Source organism: Acipenser ruthenus, chromosome 24 (assembly GCF_902713425.1).
Source record: "Acipenser ruthenus chromosome 24, fAciRut3.2 maternal haplotype, whole genome shotgun sequence".
Classification (NCBI taxonomy): Eukaryota; Metazoa; Chordata; class Actinopteri; order Acipenseriformes; family Acipenseridae; genus Acipenser; species Acipenser ruthenus.
In genome coordinates this window covers 14,464,523-14,489,742 of record NC_081212.1, presented here as the reverse complement: position 1 = coordinate 14,489,742, position 25,220 = coordinate 14,464,523, and the positions used below count along the sequence as shown (strand labels likewise).

General features: G+C 41.9%; 1 protein-coding gene across 4 annotated transcripts; it reads right to left on the bottom strand.

Annotated features, from left to right (window-relative positions):
- LOC117429241 (pyruvate kinase PKM-like) lies at positions 1-24,827 on the bottom strand. 4 transcript variants are annotated; one of them, XM_058998419.1, is made up of 11 exons: positions 24,783-24,827; positions 14,904-15,085; positions 14,231-14,322; positions 8,640-8,771; positions 7,540-7,726; positions 6,945-7,215; positions 6,717-6,867; positions 6,285-6,437; positions 4,380-4,546; positions 2,163-2,344; positions 1-1,550 (listed from the first exon to the last, which is right to left on the bottom strand). In XM_058998419.1, the coding sequence occupies exons 1-11, from the start codon at positions 24,809-24,811 to the stop codon at positions 1,444-1,446; spliced, it is 1,653 nt and encodes a 550-aa protein (XP_058854402.1). In that variant the 5' UTR covers positions 24,812-24,827; the 3' UTR covers positions 1-1,443. The 4 variants fall into 4 exon arrangements, with proteins under 4 accessions (XP_058854402.1, XP_058854403.1, XP_033904423.3 ...); XM_058998420.1 differs by lacking the exon at positions 4,380-4,546 and adding an exon at positions 3,641-3,807; XM_034048532.3 differs by lacking the exon at positions 24,783-24,827 and adding an exon at positions 23,355-23,634.
- Between the last annotated feature and the right edge of the window lie 393 nt (positions 24,828-25,220).

Genomic DNA, 25,220 nt, shown 5'->3' with positions numbered 1-25,220 from the left:
GCAGGTGCTCATCTTTTATTGATGTAAATCCAGTAGTCCAGGACAACTCAGGGCACCGTATTTTCTACATTGTTTTTATAGACTGAACTTTTTCAAACCATCACAATCAGAAAGCAAGTGGGAATCTCAGGAGCGCGAGCATACACACACTAGAAAACAGACTTGACAACGTGAGCTACAGCAGCAGGGAGTGCAAGGTCTCAACCTGAAACCCTCAAAGTGCCAAATCCTGCCCTGCACCAGGGGGTAAACCGCCTTCAAAAACAGCACAGTAGATTTGTACTGCAGACTTCCTTAATTCTATCCTCAAATTTGCTTTGCACAATGTAGCAGCAAATTAATATTGTATAGTGGGGCAATTCCTAATTTGAAGAGCTCAAAGTCACCCCTAAAATAGGCTTGCATGAACTCCATTGCAAATGGCAGGAGGCTGAGTTGACCACTTAAACTGATCTCCACAGTATGAAAAACAAGCAGGTTTCTTGAACCTTCAGAAAGACTGGAAGTCAGGACAAGCAAGGTTGTATTTTAGACAGGCCAATGCCTTGTGGAAGGAAGCTATTACTCAGGAGAAACTACTGGCTTTACAGATAATCCAGTGGATAATGCATTTTCTTTCTTTGCAACTCTAAATGCATGGGCCAGGATTCAAAAGGGTGTGCTGCCAAAATATCACAATTTTCAGAAACACAGGGTATTTCACAAAATCACTACTTAAAAAGGGCTCTTATTCCCCTGCAGTAAGTGCAGTCCATTCATTCCATCAACCATCCAGCATGACATAAAATATAGATATTGGTTACCTTCCGATCAAACTCAAAAGTCAAGTATAAATGGAGAATGTAACATACAATATTATCTACTTTCAGTAAGTGGAGTGCAGCATTTTCAAAACACACAGTACAGAAGATACAAAGTGAGATGGACACAAACTACAAAGCAGGTAGGCCCAGGCAACTCTGACAAGAATATTTCCAGGGTGGGAGTTTAACAAAATCATACCTTTTAAATTATACAAGAGACAAGGCAGTATCCCTTGATCTTTCCAGCAAGAATAACTAGGGTATAGCACCCACAACTAACAATGTGCTTGTCCAACATCAGTTACAAACACGTAAAACACCCCTCAATTACTTAAATCTGTTAACTGCATGTTCTGTAAACTCTGGTTCCTCACAGCAAGAACAGAGTTGCCTGACCTGCACAAAGACATCCAGATGAATTGCTTCAGATACGTTCAGTGTGGTGTTTATTCCTTTAATAAATACTACAGGTTCTGGCAGCTAGAACAAGTGCCCTGGCTATGCGGGGAAATGAGGAAGCTGGTCTGAGGACTAAGAGGATTGTCTAGTGTGTCAAGATGAGGAGTGAAAGGAGTGGGGGCCTCGCAAGCTGCCGCAGGGGAAGGGAGAGGAGAGGGGACTGGGGTGAAGGGAGTGCCCTTTAGGGCACGGGGAGAACACGCATGGTGTTAGTGTAACCGGAACCTGGGCGCCAGCCAGTCAGCACGATGACCACATTGCCAGACTTGAAGAATCCACGAGCCTTGCCTGGGTTGAAACAGGAGACAAAACAGTTAGAGCAACGGTTGGATTGTATATAGATAACTAGCAACCTGTTTAGCATTGCAAAGCAAGAGTGTCCGATGCAATTTGCAATGGGTTAAAGAGCTGCTTCTGAAAATGTGTGGTACTTTTCTGGCTGGTGGAAGCCATGCAACAGAACAAAAGGTGAATGAAGGCAGTGGAATACCTATATATATATATATATATATATATATATATATATTTTTTTTTTTTTATTTTTTTTTTTTAAAGCATAGCAGTTAGGATGCGATTTGCCTGTGGAAAATAGCAGCCTCTGCCTCACGGGCAATCCGAGAGCCACACCACCACCCAGAAGGGAGGGGAGAGTCAGACCCATGCATTCAGCACACTACAATATTGCAGAATACAATATTCCAGCAAGCAAGGTTCTACAAACACCTTCTCATTAACACTATTAAAGTCCCCAATAGTCTTCAATTAAAAAAAGGGGACGTGGGAGAAAGTTGTGTTGTCGAGTGACGTAAATGTTCAAAGCTTGGATTACTACAGCTTCAAAATAAATGCACAACTTAAGATGCGTACTGAAACTATCATTTATTATAAAAGCAGGCGTACCGATATCCATGGCAAAGTTGACACGGAGGTCAACGTCATCTGCCCACACGTCAAGGGCGGGCTCGTTGAACAGCACAGGGAAGATCCCGCGGTACAGGTGGGCCTGGCGAGCAGTCTGTCCTTGACGAGTCACGGCGATGATGGGGGCACGGGGGCGGTACCTGGAGATCAGGTGGGCAGACCTAAAGAGCAAATACATCAATATTAACCAAGAGGATTGTGCTTCACTTTAGTTGCTTAGTCACAGTCCACTGTCACCATGTGCAGGTGCATGCAAAGAACTCTGAGCCCATACCCAAAATTATCAAGAAAACACACACTTTGGAGGTATCAACAAAATCACTCAGGGAAGGAAATGAGGTGGCAATCTTATCATCCCCAATTATTGTAATTTTGGCATTGCCCTGCCCCTGCCCCGCCCACACACATTTGTCTTGAGCTCTCATGCGATGAATGATTTGGCTTGCTGTATAAAACCTGGAATAGTTCAAACTGATATACAATAGGAAACATTTTCCATCCTTCACAGATAAGACTGTCTCCAGTTGGGGCATGTCACACCCTCCCCTACAGGCTTCCATTCTGAACATCAGTTTCAGCCCCTCGGGGAGGCTCCTGACAAACTGTCTACTCAGTGAGAGGCAGCTGTAGGAGAGCTAAACATAGCCTTCTGAAATGTCAGGGTTCAGGACTCGCAGCAAGAGTCCCTAAAGCAAGACCGTAGATGTTCAAAAAGCAAGACAAATCCTTCATTCATTCAGTTTCACTGCCATTGAAAAAAAAACAAACACAAAAAAACACAAACACACAACCAACCCCACAACCTTAAGTTTAAAACACATGACCACTCAGACTTGCATCTTCTGAACATCTGTATTGAAAGATTCCTTGTTTTGGTCAGAATTCAAGTATCCTTTAACCCTGTGCAGACGAGGTCCGACAGACATGATGAGATCTGTCATTCCACCAACATCTTCCTTTCAGGTCAGTACGCATTCTTGGTTATGCAAAGCGATTTAGTATGCTTCCAGTGCGAGTGTGTTGATGCCATGCTATACAGGAATCTAAACCATAGACCGAAATGCTGCACTACATAAAAAGTATCCATTGGCTTGGGGCTTCAGCGAAATCCATTTTGATTGGGGTGTTATCCCTGTAGTTTCTCCTATGGATATTTTACTACAGTAAAATGTAGTCTTCATTTTTGGAGTTTACAAACATTTTAGGCTATTTAGTCTGCTGTCAGGTAATGCTTTAAAACTGGAGATTGCTGAATCTCAACAGAAAACTGCATTGTTGGTTGATTGAAGTTTGCTGAAGGGTTTTTATTGCTCTTTGTACTTGTTGTATGCAGTTGTCACCATTCCAATCAATTCTAATGCATAGGGTTAAGGAGCTTCTTGGAGGTACTGGGTGCAGACTGCTTGTGGACTCCATGAAGGCAGCTCTTACCAGCAGCATGCAGGCCTGTACCTTACCTGCCAGTCTTGGTGAGCACGATGATGGCGCTGGCGCAGCACTTGAAGGAAGACTCGACTCCGCCGATGGCGGCAGCCTCAGTTGGGTCCCGGGTCAGGGGAGACAGGCGCCGCAGTTCCTCAAACAGCTGCCTGTGGAAAATAGCGGCCTCTGCCTCACGGGCAATCTGAGAGCCACAGCACCACCCAGAAGGGAGGAGAGAGTCAAACCCACAATATTGCAGAAGCAACCAATACATTGTGATGTGGCAAAGAAATCCAATTGCTGTGAAATTTACCAGATAAACAATTTGGTATTAATCAAATTTCACGTTAAAAGGAAATTTAGCTTTTGTACCTACATCCTCCACATCACAATCTATTAATACCACTGCAATAACCCTTTACTCAGGGCCTCAGCTATAGACCACCAAGCTCTCTTTGCTCATCAGGCTGGGTTATTCTCACTTCCAGGAAGACTCTCACCAAACACCTTGCCTTCATTTTCCCCCCTAGACTTCAGCAACACACTACTGAAACTCATTTTCAAACTTCTGAATTGGTAAATGCATTGTTGAACTAAAACGGTTAATCTAGCACTCCAAGGCGGAAACAATACTTGGGTCAAAACCCAAGCTGCAAAATATAGCAGTTGCTGATAAATTGATGCAACGGTGTAGGCTGTTCAAGGCTTGGAGGGGAAGCAGAAGGCAAGATCTGTTTCTTGACAGCCAAGGACCTCTCCTGTCTGTCTTCATACCTGCCAGACCCGGTCAATACTATGAAAGCTGATGCTAAGATCTTAAAGGATGCCTCCACGGCTCCAATAGCAATAGCCTCGGTTGAGTCAGTGGAGTGCGCGGTTATGCGGTGGAGGTCCTGAAACACCTGCCGGTGGAAAATAGCTGCCTCGGCCTCGCGAGCAATCTGCAGCCAAGGAACGGGAGTGAAGAGAGAGAACGGAGGGGAAACGAGCAGAGACAGAAGATGGGAAAGAGTGGTGCAAAAGTAGTTAGTGGAATCAAACAAGTTTCATTACCAACATGCAGGTAGTTTTACTGGCTGGTTGTGCACAGTCAGTTTGATCTGGGAAAAAAAAAGACAAATCAGCTAAATGTACAGTATTAACCAAGTCATATAATTTGGTTCAGTATCTAGGTTAAACAATTGAACTACAAGTTTAATTTACTGTTGAGACAGAATTAAACTACCTGCAAGACTATTACACATTCCACAACTTTACAGTTGGTAAATATCCCAAATGCCAGTCATGCAGCTTTGTGAAAAATTAATAACTTGGTTCCATATAAAACTACCAAAATAAGCCCCTTCATGCAATACATAAAACACAAATCCAAGGTTTTAGATCAAGCACACAGCAGCAAACTTTACCAAATCATCCAGACATTGCTACTGCTATTATGCACAAACCACCATGCAATACATCGTCATTAAAATTAGTTAATTGTCAGTGTACAACCTGAATTACTTTACTAGTTTCACACTAGGCTTGAATACAGTAGTGAGCTTTGCCATTCTAAACATTTTCAAAGCATTTGGATAGTGGGTTCTGGACTAGTTTTCTGAAGGTAACAACTTTGGGATTCAAAAGCAGGAGTGTGGAAACGGTATCTGTTCCAAAGCAAAACCATCAGATTAGTCAAAGCAGCAAGGACAGGAAAGGTTAGCTTAGCTTTCAAGAACAGGGGTGTTAATTCTATGCAAGCGTTTGACTGGAACATTAAATACACAGCCATTAGTTATTTCTGTGGAAAAAGTGAAAGCTTCAAACTAGAAGCATAGCCTCTTAGAGCAGCAGAAGTAATTAATAAATACTAGTAACATTTATATAACAAGACATATTAATGTCTGTTTTCACAGACCCACTAATCTAGGACTACCTAACCACAGCTACAATTAGGAGGAAGATTAGACTGGTGTTAGGATGAAGGGGTTAGCGCAAGAGATGCATCCTAAATAAAAAGATCCAAGTGCTGGAAAAAAAAAAAAGCAGCAGTTCTCTCTCTCTCTCTATTCTTTGGGATTTGGGTTTCATAAGCAAATTTCCTGAAGATTTTAGTGATTTGAATATTACTTTTGAGATGAGCCACTAGGTTGAGGAGCCACATTACGGCTGCTTGGAGCAGCATGCTCAACAAGTGGGACAGGTTGGTGAGAATAACCACAGAACCGTGGCTTTGAGCTAAGAGTTTAAAATTAAGAGAAAAAGTGTCCGACATGAGAATTAACTTGCTATATTACAGCAGATGTGGGTAAACTTACATAAAAACATTTCCTATCAATTTAAAAATGGAAACCAAGCTATGGTTTGTTTATTACAAGGTGTTCATTTTATATAGGTATTTCAATTTAAAACCAGGATATAGCTATACAGCACACAGGATGGAAATACAGGGGACAGTATTGACTGCTTTCTAGTGTCAAGACCCTTGAGATATAGCATGCCCCCTCCCCTACAGGGCAAAGGGATCTTTCGCATCCACAGTGTAATGTTCAGATATAGCCGCTAAACTGGGGGTTTTCTGTATTAGTTTATTTAGCAGACGCCTTTATCCAAGGTAACTTGAGACTAGGCTGTGGGTTTCCTGCAAGTAAGGAGAGGGTTGTGTCGTAGTCTGTCCGCCCCACCCCAGTCCATACTCACCGCGTGCTGCATGCACACAGCCTCCAGGGGATAGTCTCCCTTGGCTGTCTCTCCACTCAGCATGATGCAGTCAGCTCCATCCAGGACTGCATTGGCTACATCACTGGCCTCTGCACGAGTGGGGCGGGGCTTCTTAATCATGCTCTCCAACATCTAGAGAAACACACCCACACGATTGGGGTACCAGGTGTCAAACACTTCATTATTATGTATTTATTTTTTTATTTAACAGAAACATATTATCCCAGTTACCATGGTATATTTTGGGTCCCCCATGTCCAGTCAGGTGTAGTAACAGAAGTATAACAGGATTGGCTTTGCAGATTTGTATTTCCATAGAAAAACTTTGAAAACAAACCCATTAAAAGACAAAGCACTTTTCTAAATGGTTATCTATGCTGTGCAGTATGGTTACTGTTTGTTGGCAGGTACCTGAGTGGCACAGATGACTGGTTTGCCAGCTTTGTTGCAACGACCAATCATCATCTTCTGTGCAAGAAAGACTTTCTCGGCAGGAATCTCAATTCCAAGATCTCCACGGGCAACCATGATGCCGTCACTGGCTTCCAGGATTTCATCAAACCTGCAACACAAAGGAAGTGGCGTTACCTACATGCCAAGCCCTCTCCTAGCTCCCCTCTCGGATGCTCAACTCCCTACCTGCGCACGCCCTCATGGTTCTCAATCTTGCTGATGATCTTTATGTTCTTGCCCTTCTCTCCCAGGACCTTCCTCACAGCCTGCACATCAGAAGCCTTGCGGATGAAGGAGGCGAAAACCATGTCTACCCCCTGTGCCACTCCGAACTGCAGGTCCTGGATGTCTTTCTCAGAGACAGCAGGCAGGTCCACCGCAGCACCTGGCAGGTTCACTCCCTTTTTGCTGCCCAGGCTACCACCGTTCTCTACCTCACACATGACGTAGTTAGACCCTGCACAAAAAAAAACACAACAAACCAGTCTCGCACTCATTAGGAAACACTGCCCCTTAGGCCTCAGTTCTAAATGCCGAATTCTACCTACAAGTCTGTCCGCCCTCCCCACCTACTCCCACATAGGTAATATGATCCAATATTGGTTAAGGATAGTTTCTCCCCTCAAGAAAATGTATACTGTTGGATAAGGTTCACTACCTTACAATTTATTTTGGCCTGTGGTTATCTAAAGAGGTAACCCAGAGAACAGGTCATGCAGACGTTGCTAGTGCCGATCCTAATGACTTCCTCCCCCCCCCAATGCTGTTCCCATCCTCTCACCTAGCTCCTTCACTAGGAGGGAGATGAGTCCGTCATCAATGTAGATCTTGCTGCCCGCCTGCACCACCTTGGTCAGGTTTTTGTAGTCGACCCACAGCGTGTTCTCATCACATTTCTCCATGAAGGCGTCGTCCAGGGTTACCTTCAGAGAGGCGCCCTTCTGCAGCTCCACCTCGGCTGTTCCACTCTGTGCAGGAGACAGCATGCCACACTCGTTCAGCAACTTGAAACACCTGCTCAGCTTGCAGGCAATGCAAGTCTTTCTTGTAGAACAAACTATTTGGGTTTCCATTTAACATCTCTAATCCCAGTTTATTTGCCGAGAACATTCAACAAGTGGCTACAGTGGAGGCAAAAAAGATCCTCAAACCTTAAATACTCAATCACAGGATATACAGTAGTACACACCCTTCCAACAGTTTACCAAAAAATTCATGTAACCAATGAATTTTGTCCAACAGCAATTACTTTCATACGCATATCCTGTTTTTACAGTTCTGTAGGGCACTGCTAAAAAGCAGAACAAGAGGACTGACTTCCCAGTTTCCACTCAAACTTGCCAGTTTCGCAGATAATCTTATCAGCCCCTATTTTACTGCATTTAATCCTGTACTTCAGAATACTGTAATCTGCCAAGTTTTTAACCTGTAGTACTTTGTATTTAATCACATCCTGATGTAACTATCACTATTTAATCATATCCTGACGTAACTATCACTATTACCTGCTGTATTATTGAATTGTGGTTTGTCAAACTTGTACTTTACTTGAACAAAAGTTATTGTATTTCTTGCTCTTATTGTATTACTTGTATTGTAACGCTTGAAATGTTTTTGCTTACGATTGTAAGTCGCCCTGGATAAGGGCGTCTGCTAAGAAATAAATAATAAATAATAATAATAATAATAAAAGCTAACCAGCAACTAGAAATGTACAAAATTAACATATCGTTCATTGTTAGTAGTAGACAGCTGGTGGAGGATGAAGTGCTAGAACAGCATAGTACTGCAGAGAGCTCTCAATAGCATGCTAAAAAATCGACCTGAATCGAATAGTCCACTCATTTTGTTTGGTTCAATGATGCAAGCATCAGTACTCACTCCCTTGATGAGTCCAGTTCTGATTTCTGGTCCCTTTGTGTCCAGTGCCACAGCCACTGGTCTGTAGAGGATGGGGTTAGCAGCAAAGCTCTCGGTGGCTTCACGCACATTCTTGATGGTGCCTTCATGGTACTGCAAGAGATGACAACCGTGTTACTATAAAAAACAGTCAAACCCACAAGGACACACCCCTACTCATTATGAAAAAGAAATGCACTGGTGCCTTATTGCAAAAATAAACATATCCACTTTATTGCATTTCTATAGCACTTTATACAAAGTATCGCAAAGCACTGTACATAGCACAAAAAAAAACACCCACACACACACACATTAGTACAGCATGTCACACATAAAACTACCAAAGTTAGACTATTTAAATAACAGTATACACAATACAAAACCAGCAATTTTAAAGTTTACATTAAAACCCATTAAGACAAGAAAGCCATTTTATTAAAAAAAAAAAAAAAGAGCATTTAGTCTTGACTTAAAACCCAACGGTCCCAGCTTCCCTGACAAACTAAGGCAGAGCATTCTACAGTGCCTTGCGAAAGTATTCGGCCCCCTTGAACTTTGCGACCTTTTGCCACATTTCAGGCTTCAAACAAAGATATGAAACTGTAATTTTGTGTGAAGAATCAACAACAAGTGGGACACAATCATGAAGTGGAATGAAATTTATTGGATATTTCAAACTTTAACAAATAAACTGAAAAATTGGGCGTGCAAAATTATTCAGCCCCTTTACTTTCAGTGCAGCAAACTCTCTCCAGAAGTTCAGTGAGGATCTCTGAATGATCCAATGTTGACCTAAATGACTAATGATAAATAGAATCCACCTGTGTGTAATCAAGTCTCCGTATAAATGCACCTGCACTGTGATAGTCTCAGAGGTCCGTTTAAAGCGCAGAGAGCATCATGAAGAACAAGGAACACACCAGGCAGGTCCGAGATACTGTTGTGGAGAAGTTTAAAGCCGGATTTGGATACAAAAAGATTTCCCAAGCTTTAAACATCCCAAGGAGCACTGTGCAAGCGATAATATTGAAATGGAAGGAGTATCAGACCACTGCAAATCTACCAAGACCTGGCCGTCCCTCTAAACTTTCAGCTCATACAAGGAGAAGACTGATCAGAGATGCAGCCAAGAGGCCCATGATCACTCTGGATGAACTGCAGAGATCTACAGCTGAGGTGGAAGACTCTGTCCATAGGACAACAATCAGTCGTATACTGCACAAATCTGCCCTTTATGGAAGAGTGGCAAGAAGAAAGCCATTTCTTAAAGATATCCATAAAAAGTGTCGTTTACAGTTTGCCACAAGCCACCTGGGAGACACACCAAACATGTGGAAGAAGGTGCTCTGGTCAGATGAAACCAAAATCGAACTTTTTGGCAACAATGCAAAACGTTATGTTTGGCGTAAAAGCAACACAGCTCATCACCCTGAACACACCATCCCCACTGTCAAACATGGTGGTGGCAGCATCATGGTTTGGGCCTGCTTTTCTTCAGCAGGGACAGGGAAGATGGTTAAAATTGATGGGAAGATGGATGGAGCCAAATACAGGACCATTCTGGAAGAAAACCTGATGGAGTCTGCAAAAGACCTGAGACTGGGACGGAGATTTGTCTTCCAACAAGACAATGATCCAAAACATAAAGCAAAATCTACAATGGAATGGTTCACAAATAAACATATCCAGGTGTTAGAATGGCCAAGTCAAAGTCCAGACCTGAATCCAATCGAGAATCTGTGGAAAGAACTGAAAACTGCTGTTCACAAATGCTCTCCATCCAACCTCACTGAGCTCGAGCTGTTTTGCAAGGAGGAATGGACAAAAATTTCAGTCTCTCGATGTGCAAAACTGATAGAGACATACCCCAAGCGACTTACAGCTGTAATCGCAGCAAAAGGTGGCGCTACAAAGTATTAACTTAAGGGGGCTGAATAATTTTGCACGCCCAATTTTTCAGTTTTTTATTTGTTAAAAAAGTTTGAAATATCCAATAAATTTCGTTCCACTTCATGATTGTGTCCCACTTGTTGATTCTTCACAAAAAAATACAGTTTCATATCTTTATGTTCGAAGCATGAAATGTGGCAAAAGGTCGCAAAGTTCAAGGGGGCCGAATACTTTCGCAAGGCACTGTATAAATTTAGGAGCTTTACAAGAGCCCTACCTCCCGTGTTGCTTTTGTTGACCCTAGGAATAACCAGCAGCCCTGCATCCTGCGATCTCAGATTGCGAGATACAGGGTCAATAACTCAGGTGCAAATAACTAGGTGCTAATCCATTCGGGCCTTGTAAATTAACAGCAAAATCTTAATCAATTCTATACTGCACAGGGAGCCAGTGTAAAGAAGTCAAAACAGGGGTAATATGTTCACTTTTCCTAGTTTTAGTCAGAATTCTAGCAGCGGTATTCTGAACAAGCTGCAAGCCGGATACCACATGTTTTGGGACACCAGAAAAAAGTGCATTACAATAATCCATTCTAGATGAAACAAAGACATGCATTAGTCTCTCGGCATCAGATATGGAAACAAACTCTTAATTTTTAGTTTAAATTTTGATGAGACTGCAAGGGTCAAGCTCATGTAATCCCACATTTCCTTTTAGTTGGTTCTGTGATCCCACTAGCATAACCTCTGTTTTATCTGAATGACATTAGAAAATTCTGTGACAGTCAATGCTTGATGTCTGCAAGGCAAGCAGCTAATAACACAAAGGCAAAAGAAATTACTGGCTTTAGGGACAAATATAGCTGGGTATCATCAGCATAGCAATGGAAGTTCACACCATGTCTGCAGATAATGTCAAACGGTAGCATATAGAATGAGAACAGCAAGGGACCTAGAATGGAGCCCTATGGAACACCAGACAACTTCCGATAATTCATACCTATATATACACACACAAGCAAATAATTTACAAAACCATATTTTCCAGCCTCTTTACACACGAGGAAACAAACTCAGTGTCGCTCATTGCATTATCTGCATGAATGCTTGCTTTGACCCACTCGGGATTAGAATTGCACTAACGGATCTGATGATGCGTATCCCTTGCTCTCCTTCACTCAGTCACAATCACAGCACACACGGCTCCACACAAATGAAAAAACTGGGGGGGGGGGGGAGGGGGGGGAGGGGTTCTTGCCACGGTTACACTTTCTAATGCAATGTGTAGCTTACTGACCAAGTTATGTTAAAAGGGAGGTTCCTTCCTTGCTTCCACAGTTGAGATATAGATATCTATGTAGTAGACTTGGAGAAAAAGTAACCATTTTCCAACACACTTGCGCTTTCATCCACTATTCTTACAGAAAAGGAGGAAGTCTTTGGGGAATCACTGTGCCAGTGGGGCTGGTGAAGCAGGGTTCAATAGACAAGCAATGCGTTGTGTACTTTGTTCAGACAAACTACTGGCAGAGCCGTTAGTATGCAGCACTTGGCTTGTAAAGCAGAGGAAGTACAAATATAAAATCCTTCTGCGATAGTATAATATTAAAATCCTTAATCTGTACCCAAAGTCCAGAGAGAGTATATATAACATCTTCAGAAAGTCCCTTTGAAAAGTCTAGATAAGACTGCAGTGCACTTCACAAATGATATTAAATCACGAGGATGTTGGAATACAGTCATTGTATAAAGCAAAACAATTTCCTGGCATAGGTCCCAACTGTAGTGCTCCTACATTAAATAAAAGCCTAAGCCAATTTGGAAAAGGATTCCTTTCGTCAGTGCACCCGACCCAGACAGGCTTAATGCTGGAGGACTAGATAACCTGGCAGCTTGCCACTGCTAAACTTGGTCACTCGGTCCTTTTTGAATCCCCTCCCCCCTTCCCCGCAAGAACTACATTTACACAACTAAACATGAACAGTAGCTCCCAGCACACAGCAAGACTAACACACACACTGAACTACAACAAGGATAGAACCAGGCAATAGGCAGCAGTGGAACAAAACCAAGCTCTACTGCAGTATAGACTGGGCCGGGCTTATTCAGTTCACAACTTAGGAAACCAGTATGCAGACACACAACAAGACTACTTAAACTGGTGTAGATAAATTCATTCAATGAATGCGTTTGGAGAGCCAATGGTTTTATTTGTATATTGAGAATTTATTTTTATTTCTTTTAAATGCTCTTAGATATCATGCCACTGATATTGAAAGTGCTTAAGCAGATCAGGGCGTCTGTAGAAGAAAGATTATACTCTGGCTGGCTGCTAGCTAGTGCTGGGCCAATGATGATAAAAAAGGACAAATTCCTCTTATAAAAATTAACCCGCCAAGTCACACAACTTTGGAATCAGGCACAGATTCCCCTCCAACTGACAATCGAAGTCCTCAGTTGCACTTGCTCAATCTCGCCACAATAAATAAAAAAAAGAAATAAAAAAAAAAGAAATGCACATCTTGAAAAACAGGAAGAAACAGCATTTGTCACATGTTATGCTTGCGGGGAAATGACAGTGTCGTTTAAAACATCCTGCAGGGTTGGCAATGATAACTGCAAAGAGTTTAAGCCTTGTTGTGTAACCCACATTGTAGGAGGACATTGGGAGCTAATCTTACCAGTTTATACTGTTTGAGCTCTGGTGAAGAGAACAGCAAATTTCTACAGTTACACACTCAATCTACAAGTCAGAAGAGATGGCGTCAGTCTGACCTCTAGGTACCATGTTTGAATGCTTGCAGTCAATGGGAACTGAACCGGCTAGTGCATGAGTGCTATATATGGAAAGCTGTTATAGTGGGAAAAGTAAAACGATAGATTATTTATAGACTGCAAGGCAAGACTGGTAGGTCAGAGAGATTGTGTTTCCAGTGCCCTTTTGAGAACATGCAGCCACCATCTTACCCTCTACTCCTGAAATGTCAGGAACTCATGCAGACTTTTGGTTTCAGTGCAAAATTGTTTGAATACCCTAGGCAAACATGCATTATAATAATATTCTGTACAGCTTGATCGTGTTTACAGCGACATTAAATTAAATTGGCAAAGCTATCTATAGAATGGTGTTCAGTGAATGATCTACAAAAAATTCAAAACAATTTTACAAGAGACATATCTTTGCTTTTCATAGTCAGTGGACAAATAAGCAAAATGACCTTCACAAGAAGTCATTAGACACTTGTAACCTCTAAAGACTTCCTGTAGTGCAGCAAATGTAAGTTGGCAATTTATCATGGTATCTCTGCTGGTAATGTTATAGCCAAAGCCTCCTGTGTGAGTTACACCATTTCATGAGCACTGCTCTAGACAGACCAGGGGAGACGAGAAGGGCAACAGGGACTAGACCTATCTCCTTACAGACATGACATTTCAGATAACAGTCCAGAAGTCAAAACAAAAAGGTCACATCCAAGCCAGGGCAAAGGGTTAGTTCTGCTGGAGGAGCCCCAGCAACACAGCACTGTCCCAGATCTGGGTTCAAGGAAACCCCCCTACTCCCCTAACACAGAAGGACTTTAACTGGGGCCCCCAACACAGGGAGTATGACTCCACTAGAGGTACACAGGTGGAAAGGCCCTAAATTAGTTACTTTCTTGGGTCCCCAAGAATCAGACCCACCTCGTGAGTGCCGTGAGAGAAGTTGAGACGAGCCACATTCATTCCAGCCTTGATCATCTCCTTCAGAGTCTCCACGGAACGCGAGACCGGCCCTACGCTCACAATCAGGAGCAAAGAAAACAAACAGTCAGCACCAACATGAACTGCACAACTTAGAAATAATGCAACACAACCTCCACTGGTATAATATAAAAATTGAAGATCCAAAGTTGCATTCGTTTTCAGGAAACTTGCACACAAATTTACAGAGCTTCAGGTCTTTAAAGTATTTATATATTTTCACTGCACTGTCACGAGTCCCGGAACTTCAGTAACACATCCAAAGACAGCTTCATTAAAAGAGAAATCTAAGAATCTAAGAACATGATGCAGTGTGTTTGTACAGAGCTGGCTATATCTCATCAAGTGCTGGCTGCCAAGTGAAATTAATGTGCTGCATTTTATACTGCAGTAAAATGGTCTACAACATATCCTCATCACAATATAAAATGTAGATATATACACACACAATATAAATAGAACCCTCCATGAGCAGTTACTTTCACTGGTGAGGATGGATGTAAAACTACTCAATAGCTTGTGCTAAAATTAGCACTTGTGTATTTTGACATTTATATATGTAGTCCCTGGTTGAGGTGAAACTGCTCAGTCGTGGTCCCCTGGCAGCACTCACCGATCGTGCAGATAATGCCGGTGTTGCGGGCAGTGGTCGGCTCAGAGTCGATGTCCAGCAGACACAGGTGCTCCAGGAAGGTGTCAGCCATGGAAGCGTTGAGCTGCTGGGTCTGGATAAAGGCACTGCCCATCTCTTGGGAATGAGTCTTTGATGAGGGCATGGTCACTACTGGGTCTGTCCTGCAATTCAGAATGGTGGGTGTGGGAGAAGGTTAGCTCAACAGCTTCAGTCCAGCAACTGTCACTTAAGAGTTCAGATCTGTGGATCTCAGTACACACAGTTTAACATTAAGAGGTTGGTCTTTGAAGGAAATCCAGCAAACAAAAGAAACATTTACATACATTTCCACAAAGTAACTGAAAGAAGGCAACGTGAGCTACGTCCTCCATGCTCAGCCACATCTGTCCCGAAGACAGATTTCGGTTCTCTCAGCAGTTGTGCCAGTGTGTGTGTGCGCCCACATCACAAACGTTTATTTACTTCACAGAACCACTGTTGCACATCTTCCTGATGAACAGCCACAGAAGGACCGAGACTGTACTACAAACTGTACTGGGCTGACATTTAATTGAGCCACCAGAAATGAGCTAACTTCAGAAAGTTAGCCATGTACCATTAACCTTACATTACTGTCTCAATCAACTGACCCAATTTAAGCAAAGAGCAACATGGGGGGGGGGGGGGGGGGGGATAAAAAAAAGAATTTATCTTCATTATTCTGGTGGTGGTTAACCCTACACAGGAACTGAAAAGGGTTGCTTCCAATTGCTGAATGAAGATTTGGCCCTTTTCAATGATCTATTCCTAGGCGTTTAAGGGTGCCATGCCAGCAGGTCGAACAAGTTTAGGCAGGAGAGATGCCAATGGTTTCTAGAGATGCACTCACTCATATAACCAATCATGGACTTTAATGCAGATGTAAACATGCACGGTAAAATGTGTCATAGTAAATTTAAGTCACCCAAGCTGCAATACACTAGTTTTGCTTTAAAAGGCAATCTATCAACAGAGCAGTACATTTGTTTGAGAACAGAAGATTAAATGCATTGCAGAGTGAGCACTGATCACAGAACACAGGTTGCACATTATTAAAAAAAAAAAAAAAAAATGACCTTGGATTCCACTTTTCATCTGCCACCCACTATATTAATTCTCATTGCAAGGTCAATGCTGGAATGTACTAATCCAGACCTGCCTGCTGACTCAATCAATCAAGCAAGTCTATTAAATATAAGCAGCAACTCTGCAGAGGTCTGGTTACATGGCCCAGGGTGTACCAACTTTAGGAAGTCTAGGCTACACACCAATGATTATTACTGATGTATGAATATGTGCTCTTTCATGCACAAGTCAGCGGTGGGTTATTTTCATTGTCAACTTAATTTCTCATAGCTTCAGCTCTGATCAAAGCGCATGTTGCTGCATGCACCTACCAGCAGAAGCAGTGCTGTGTCAGATATGTAGTTACAGTGCCTTGCATAAGTACATAAATAATTTTGAAAAATATGTAGATTTTTTTTCCTCACTTCGACATTATGGACAATTGTGTAGATCAGTGACAAAATCCTAATTAAATCCATTTTAATTCCAGGTTGTAACACTACAAAATCTGGAAAAGTCCAAGGGGGGTGAATACTTATGCAAGGCACTGTAAGAGCCTTGCTAGCAATAGAAATTACATATAATTAAAAACTTGCATGAGTTTGAATTGATCCGGAAAACCTGGTTTCCCCGAGATACAGATCCTAAAGAGCCTACTACAACCCCTCTGGGCTAACAGTTGGACTGCATGATTAAAAGGTGGGAAATCACAGTAGTCTCAGCTTTCCATCAAGGTAATTACAATGTACCTTACCTTAGTTAAGAGACTATGTTCTTCAGTCAGCTGGAGATGTTAAAATATGGAGATGAGAAGCTCAGATATAAACACACTACCAGTTCCTAGGGCAGCACATGAGACACAAAGGAGGAAGAAGCTGTAGCTCTGCCTCAGAGGAAGTGTCTGATGCAGTAGCCCCCCCCCCCCCCCCCCCGACAGCTCCACTACGTGCTGCCTCTCGCACACAGACATGACTAAGCCCTCCTCGTTTTATTACGCAACACACTTCCGACACCAGATCCTGAGCTGCACCTTAAAATCAGCTTCTATTACCTTCATGGTTCTCATCTGTATAAAAGCGCGCCTTGCAGATGTACATTTGAAAGTGACAATTCTAGTTGTCATTAAGGAAACACTAATGTGCATTATCAAAATTGAGAAAACTGGAGAGAGAGATTATTACTACATTAGGATTGTATACCAGAAATCACAGCAAACTGCAGTGCAGATGGTATGAATTACATAAGTGGGTAAATTTCCACTGCTCACTGGCTTCAGTCTTTCAAGGCTAAATGAGAAACAGGAGGGGAAGTGGTGAAGCTGAACAGAATAGGTTTTCCCCAATAAGCCCTGCATGCTCACTAAAACTACATGAACAGGTGTAGCCTACAACTGAGGGATAGACTCAAAAGCAGTAATGCAATTAAACTACAACGTTGCTCAGTGTTTGAATACATTTTATCAAAAGGTACAGGATACTCCTTTCTTTCAAACAGCAACAAGGGCAATTTACTTCAGTGCCAACTAAACACCAGGGTTACCATTGGGAACAAATTATACTTTACAGCTCTCAATGAAGCAATGGGTCTAAATAATTGATAGTCTATCAGGATAACATTATTCCACACGCTCACCTCTGTGGAAATGAAACACTTCTGTACCCATCATACAGGTAAATCATCTGCTCAATACAAAGATCTAAAGACAGCATGTTCAGACTGCATTGTGTAGAGAATGAATGCCAGAGGGTAGTCAGTTCTCTTAGAAATCAAGACTGAAGGGAAAACAACTCCCAGGGAAGGAAAAATAGGCCAAGATGATCACGTAACAAAGAATTTGAAAGTAGAACAGGTTTCTTAGCGGTCCTGTGAATTAATTCCAACACTAGATGACATGGTCCTTACCCAAAAGTGGCTCACACACCGGTGAGATAACGTAAAAGGCACAGGACCAGACGAAAGACAAAACAAGTACTGAGGACCTGAACCCATCCCTAGTAAATGCACAAGTTCCCATTAACCACATGCACATGAAGGGCAGTTGAAATAGGAAGCTTGGAAAACAGTCCAAAATGGGACTTACTCCTAAGAACCCAGCTGTACTGTGTACAACCACTAGTAAAAATACCCACAGCATTCACAGAAGTTGGTTGCTACTGTAGCAAGTATCTCTACTTCCTAATGACAAAAAGGGGAGCACCTGGCTTTACAGTACATTTGTGCAGGAGGAAGTTGCTTCAGAAAGATTTCTAAACATATACTAGCAGTTGAATATTTCATAACTGAGAACCATCCCCGAATCATACAACTAGCAAACAAAGGTTTGTGTAGACTGCAAACAGAATGTGTCAGGTATAAATGTGTCAGGCAGCTAAATAAAAGTCTTTGAAGGTTAAATCCCTTGGGATTGGGGGCTGAACTCACAGGTGGCCTGAATGCAGAACAGGATTACCTGTAATCAGCACAACTCCTTCCTGACCAAGCACAGCATGAGCACTTCCATTCCTGGAGAAGACATGCTGGCTGTCACATCCTACTGCATTAGACTGCCCTTAATCATACAGCAGCATCACATTCAATATTGTGCATCAGAATAAGGGTCCCAGGGCTCAAGCTGCAGAACAGCATCTCTAATCTATTTGTGCCTAAATATGCATTAGTTTATTTTATTCTTGCTACAAAAGGGTTTCAAACATTTAAACCCAACACATTTGGCACTATTGGTAAAATGACAGTGGCAGTATTTACATTATAGGTGCTTGTTCTATACATTCTAATTTAACAAACAATTTAGACACATGCACGGTACGTCATGCTGGGTCCTCTTGGTAGATAAAAAGCACACAGCATGGGCTCAGACGGGGCGGGCTTCCAGTGGTCTCCTAGGCTGTAAAGGTTACTGCAGCATAAGCTGTGGGCAGTGACTAAGCAGTACAGTACGTGAGCAGACTCACATCTCACTGCAGACGCGCCATCTCTGTTCATACACAGACAGCCAGATAATCCTGGGGGAATTCACCAACCTGATGCAAATACTGTGTAAACACACAGGAGCAGTACTGCACAGCACAGCATCCCAGGAGGACAGTCTACATTAGTGTGCTGTACTGCACAATGTTAGCAAACCACAGATTTAAAAATCACCTCGAGCAGCCGACCAGCACCCCACACATGATGCTTTTTCACTCCTTTGACCAACAAATTTAATAAATGGTTTCAGGAGAGGATTACCAGTACCACAATAGAACACAACTTTCAACCACTCAATCCATTTAGCAAAATACAGCATTTCCTTTATTACTTGAAAAGCAGTATTGCTTACTAAACAGGGAGCAGTAGATTGTGATTCTTTATAAAATCACTACATTTAAATGAAAGTTTAGTTAATTCCTTCCTTACACAGCAAGAAACAGCCATGCAGTTCCCCGACAGCAAATCGGGTGTCGGTAACATGACCTTGTAAAGTCTGTGCAATGTACCCCAGAGTCCTTAAATGGACAAATAAAAACCAGAATAAATGCAGCATACGAGGTCACCAGAACACATTCCACAGGGTATACAGTGTAGAAGTGGATTAAAATGAATGCAACAAATACAAAAGTAATATATATCAAGAGATATTAGGAACACAAACAATCCACATAGGCTTATCAGAGACTGACACAAGTATGTGGATTTTTCTAAATATAAAAATTGCAGGTTAGAGTGATTGCACAGATGGAAATAAGCCTTATTGCATAGCAGTTTCACCCATTCCAGGTTTAACTACAAGCTTGATTAACCACAGTGTGTAACAAGTTCAGATGTGCCTTATTAACTTAGTAAAACCTGGAACGGATCAAACAGCTATGCGACAGTCTTATTTCCATCCTTTGATCTAATCACGACATGTTGGATCAGAAAGCCAAAGATGGCAGGGAGTTTGTCACTGACGTAATAAAGGCAGTTCAGACTTTGAAACTATTACAACCTTGCTTCTGGGGGGGACCTTAACCGCACCTTTACCTCAGTTCCTTTTCTTTCCCATGAATCCTGGCAGGAGTAGCACAAAGATCGTACTGTTCCAGTGGTGACGTGGTACACATGCATTATTAAACGCAAGTATCTCTTTACAATGCAAATGAGAATTACAGCTTCCCAGGCAAAGTCTTTCATTATTCACCAGCACTGCAATGCATGCAGCAAGTGTCCCCTTTGGAGACGGTCAGTAAGTTACTGTACTTTGCTCTGTTTCACAGTAAACTCCTGACTTTGAGATGCAACTAATTCAGGAAACAGTAAAAGTGGAAATTCTTACAAACATTCAAAGATTAGAGGCATCAGGAGAGTCTGGTATCTGTACTGAAAGCAGCTGATACCTCCCTGACTTCACATTCTAAATCACAAGAAGCTTAGTTGGATACACAGTGTCTTGGAGGAACAATTCCTTGAAGGTCAGTTAAAGTCCTACAGATCCAACAATACCTTTTAAAAAAAAAAAAAAAAAAAAAAAAGAAAAAAAAAAAAAAAATTTAACATTAAAGTGTTGTGCCCCGCCCCTGTATTTCCAACCTATACATAAAATGCATTCCCTGTAGTACTTCTGTGCAAGAGGCTGCATGCAATCACAGGCCTCAGCAGGGCTTCTTAATCTCGTACATGCGCTCACATCATAGACGCACATACCTGAGAGCGCTGGATTTCCTCCAGATGCTGAGCAGTTGTTTCACTGCTGGTCCTTTACCTAGCAACCCCAGTCTCTAGCTCTCCAGATTCCTCAGACACACCGAGGCCAGGCCAGTGCCTTACTGTCTCCACCTACCCTGAAAAAGCTATGCACCTTCTTCACAGAACTAGGGATAAATCCTCTCACTTATCCTTAACCCTCTAACCCTATAGAACGCCTACATTCTCAGAACACAAGACAATTATGTAGCTGATCCTACAACCCAAATCAAGAGTGACTTGAAGGGAGCTTCCTCCCTTGAGTCCTTCTTAAAGTTACCTACCAACTTCCAATAAATGGCCTACTTGCAGTTGGGTACCAGCAAGGTAGTCTGGGTGCTGGGTAAGAGTTTAAAGGCTTGGATGCTACAGTAAAACATGCAAACACATTACTGTTCATGAACAGGACCAGGTGCCTTGTTAACAGAGGTGCTGTGCTTTCAGAATGTACTACAGGACATTACTGCAACAGGAAACAGGGACACTATTGATCAACAGTGAAGGGAAGGAGTATGGCACACCACAATCCTGGCAAGGTCACACAAAAAAAAAAAATTAATAAATAAATAATAATTTTAAAAAACCCTGACACATATCAACTCCCAACCAAGCACACATCTGAATCACACTGGGAAATTCCACTTCAATAAAACTGGAGAAGAGGGGGGTTTGATCAAACAGCAAATTCAACTACAGCCCCCTTACCCGATATTTCCCTGCTACTCACTCAGTTAACTACCACATTACTCACTTCAATACAAAACAACGTGGCACAGGAACAGTTCATGTTCACTGGTGTATCAAAGAGGTTCCATCAGCAACTCAAACTATACTGCCTCTTTCTCCACAAAACTACAGTCACTTCGCCTCATATCAGGCACAAGTTTCTGTAATATCAAGGGCACCATTACAAGTGTTTATAAAACAATGCAAGATGGAGTCACTACCTCAACGTGTTGTCATGTGACCAGAGGAGTTGTTATTGAAAATATGAACTTGACCTCTCCAAAGGCTTAATGACACAGCAGTTGAAAAGCATAAGCTCTTAACATGGATGTTTAAAAGTCTTGATTTGCTACCCCAGTATCGGCTAACTTTGCTTAATGTGATTAAGTTTGTTACAATATTAGTTCAAGACTCCCCCCTCCCCTGTCCTCCACACCAAGGTATTTTCCCAGTGTACTGGTAGCAATCAATTTAGAATCGTCAGAACGCAGCCCGAGAATAAATGAATAGCCTGTCCGATGCAAGAGTACAGTCAATCTCCACCCAGAGACCGTGGATGAACCACATCCTCCTAATCCAAACGGACTACGCTGCAACAGCCAGGTCTCTTCTTACTGATGAGCAATGACACGCTTTACAGTTTTAAATGCATACACATTCACAGAGATTGTTTTAAAGGGCTGTCGTTTTGGAAAGAAACATTACACGAAAAATCCTACCCTTGGAAGTCATTAAAAAGGTACACAATATACCGCGATAGTTTGGATCATTCAGTTCAGAAAAGCAACCGCTGACGTAAAGCTTAAGGAGGCATTACAAACAAAAAACAGCACCTCAGGAAATCAGACTCACAGAACAAAAATCAACAAGTCCTACATCCCTGCAGTGCAATTACCGGCATGATATGTCATTAGAATGACCTAGTCCTACTAGACTGAACCAACCTAACTAAACTGGCCCTCAACTACCACATAATTGGGTAGGGGAGCTAGATTGTGCTGGGGATCAAAGAGCTAGATATTCTTGAGGGGCCATCCTTAACGGTTTGTTGTCTGTAGCTAACCCAACTCTGGCTTCTAAAATTAGGTAAGCCAGTGGGAGAATTAAAGTTAAACATTTAGTAAGATTGCAGTCAGTTACATTTCTGCATTTAGTCTGTGAGCTGAGCAGTAGCACATTGTAATAAAAGATACCGTATATGAAATGGTTTTACCCCAACGCACACACGTTTCGTTAGGGGGAGTGAGAACACAGCTGAACTGAAATATGGACAGGTAGTCAGTTGGTCTGGCAGAGGAATTTAACATCTACAGATAAAGCACCTCCAATCGTCTCAGTACAGCTAGCACAAGCTGCCAAAGACTGCCATGGCCCGCATAACTAAACGTCCTGTAGAAAAACCGTCCCCACTGTGCTGGAAAAACTAAGGGGCCGTAGCGGGCATCTCCTCACATCACCCCACACCAGCGACTCGGGGCTCCATGACGCAGTTTTAGAGCTGCATCGTCCACTGCGTTTATTGAAGGATGAATGGCAATGCTTGTTATCTTTTCAAAAAAATCTCAGAAACTGTAATAGCTTAGCAGAATAATAGACAAACCTGTAATACGTGATTTGAAATAATGATACGAGATGTAATTGTGCGCACACACCCACTACGTAAAATAACGAATTATACGCCGCATAACAACCGTTACCATAATAACATTCAGAACTAAGATGTTTGGCGGTACGAATGAATTAACTGAATCATTTCAAAACAAGTTAAACGTTATTACCCCTACCACGTTACATATTTTCCTTTTTAATCACACTACAGAAACCTCCTGGTAGTCGCCCCCTAGTTGGTACCCTCTTTTAAATCTAAGTTTTCTCCGGCATTAAGATGCTACGCAACGCCTATAACTTTTCAACACTCACCTTCACTCGATGCGCTCTGCTGCGGACTGATGCGCTGCTTCGACAACCGGCTCAAGATGACCTACCCGTGCTACCGGGTCTACTTTTCAGTTTCACTGATATGTATGAATCCGCACACTAACAGACACTAGAAACGGCAACCTCTGGTATTACCTTCCGCGCACTCTACTTTTGCCGACACACTAAGAATGAAAAGAATAGGGAATTGGGCCAAGGAGAAAATATGTCAGCGGAAATTAAAATATATAGGTTATTTTCAATAGAGGAAGGATCCACTGCAGGGGCTGCGTTGCGGTCTTTAGTCAGCCAATCAATGCGCTCTGACTGCCACTGAGGCATGAGGTGATCACGTGAACAGCATGCTGCGGCAGTGACGGCTCTTAAAGAACATGCCAAACGCATGTCAGGGTAATGATTTTTATTTTATTATTATTATTATTATTATTATTATTATTATTATTATTATTATTATTATTATGTTAAGTCGTTGTTCAGTTTTATTTCACGAATATCGTACCTGCACTTTAAGGGTCAATAGCTCCATCTAGTGGGGAAAGGTTGTGACTGCAGGTATGGAAAGATTTCATGGAAACACGAGAACAAACTCAATGCACCACTGTAATTCCCCAAATGTTGGCAGCATTTGAACAGACAGAAACCAGTTTCCCTGTTACATTTTGATTGATTGTAAAATAAAATGTAAAATAAAAATATGTTAACCCTTTCACTGCTGTGTTGTTGGAACCTCTGGCCATATCAGTGATAAAGAACACATGCTTTAAAATTGAGTCTGGTTCTCTCATTGGTTCTTGCAATAAAATTCCATTACAGGTGGTACTCAGTAACCCTTACCTGTGCCAGTGCCACATTCTTTTTACCTCTGGCCATATTAATGAACCCTAACACTCACTGTCATACATTGTCTTTACAAGCTGTGTTTGATTATTCTCTCTATAAAGATCCAGTACAGCCCAGTAGAAATAAACCATTTCAATGCCATATTGTTCTTAGCCAATGATACTTTCACTTTTCCATTTGACTTCATGTTCACACATTAAGCATTGTCAGCATCTTAGTTTCTACCAAAGCAATTAAGACCATGCAATGCAAATAACTGACTTCTTCACAACAACAGTATTAATAATAGCAATACATTATTATTATTATTATTATTATTATTATTATTATTATTATTATTAGTAGTAGTAGTAGTAGTAGTATAAATATCAAACATATTATTATTATTATTATTATTATTATTATTATTATTATTATTATTATTATTATAAGTAATGTTATTAGTATTATTATGAACTGATTAAACTTAAATTACTTCTTGTATCTTAAACCAAGAAGCTGATCTAAGTAGACCCCTTCCCTCCTTGTAGTTAGTTATATGGAACCCCCTCGCCCTCCTCACCCCCTCACCTGGTCTCTTTGCTGCTGCCACTGCCCATGATCTCTCCCTCACACTCCCCCTCCACCCCTTCCTAGCTGCCTCTTACTGTCCAGCTTAGCATGCTTCAACCAATCACTGCCTCTGAAAGCACTACTAGCATGTACAGTAGCCAATCAGGACAGAATGTTCATCATGAATAACATAGGTAGCTCCACCCCTTTTATTAAGTACTAAATCTCCTGCATCACACTAAAGAGACCCAGGTGGCTTCACTCAGTTAAAGCAGAGAAATTCGGACTCCTGAAGCTTTAGCTCGCAGGTCCAGATCAAGGTTTCTGGACATCAGTGCAATCGACATCACTAACAAAACCCCACACACTTGCACACACTCTCCCAGTGCCTGCCTGCCTGAAACTAGCCAGTGCCACTGTCCCTTACCTTTCATGAGCCCTGCAAATGCTTATTAA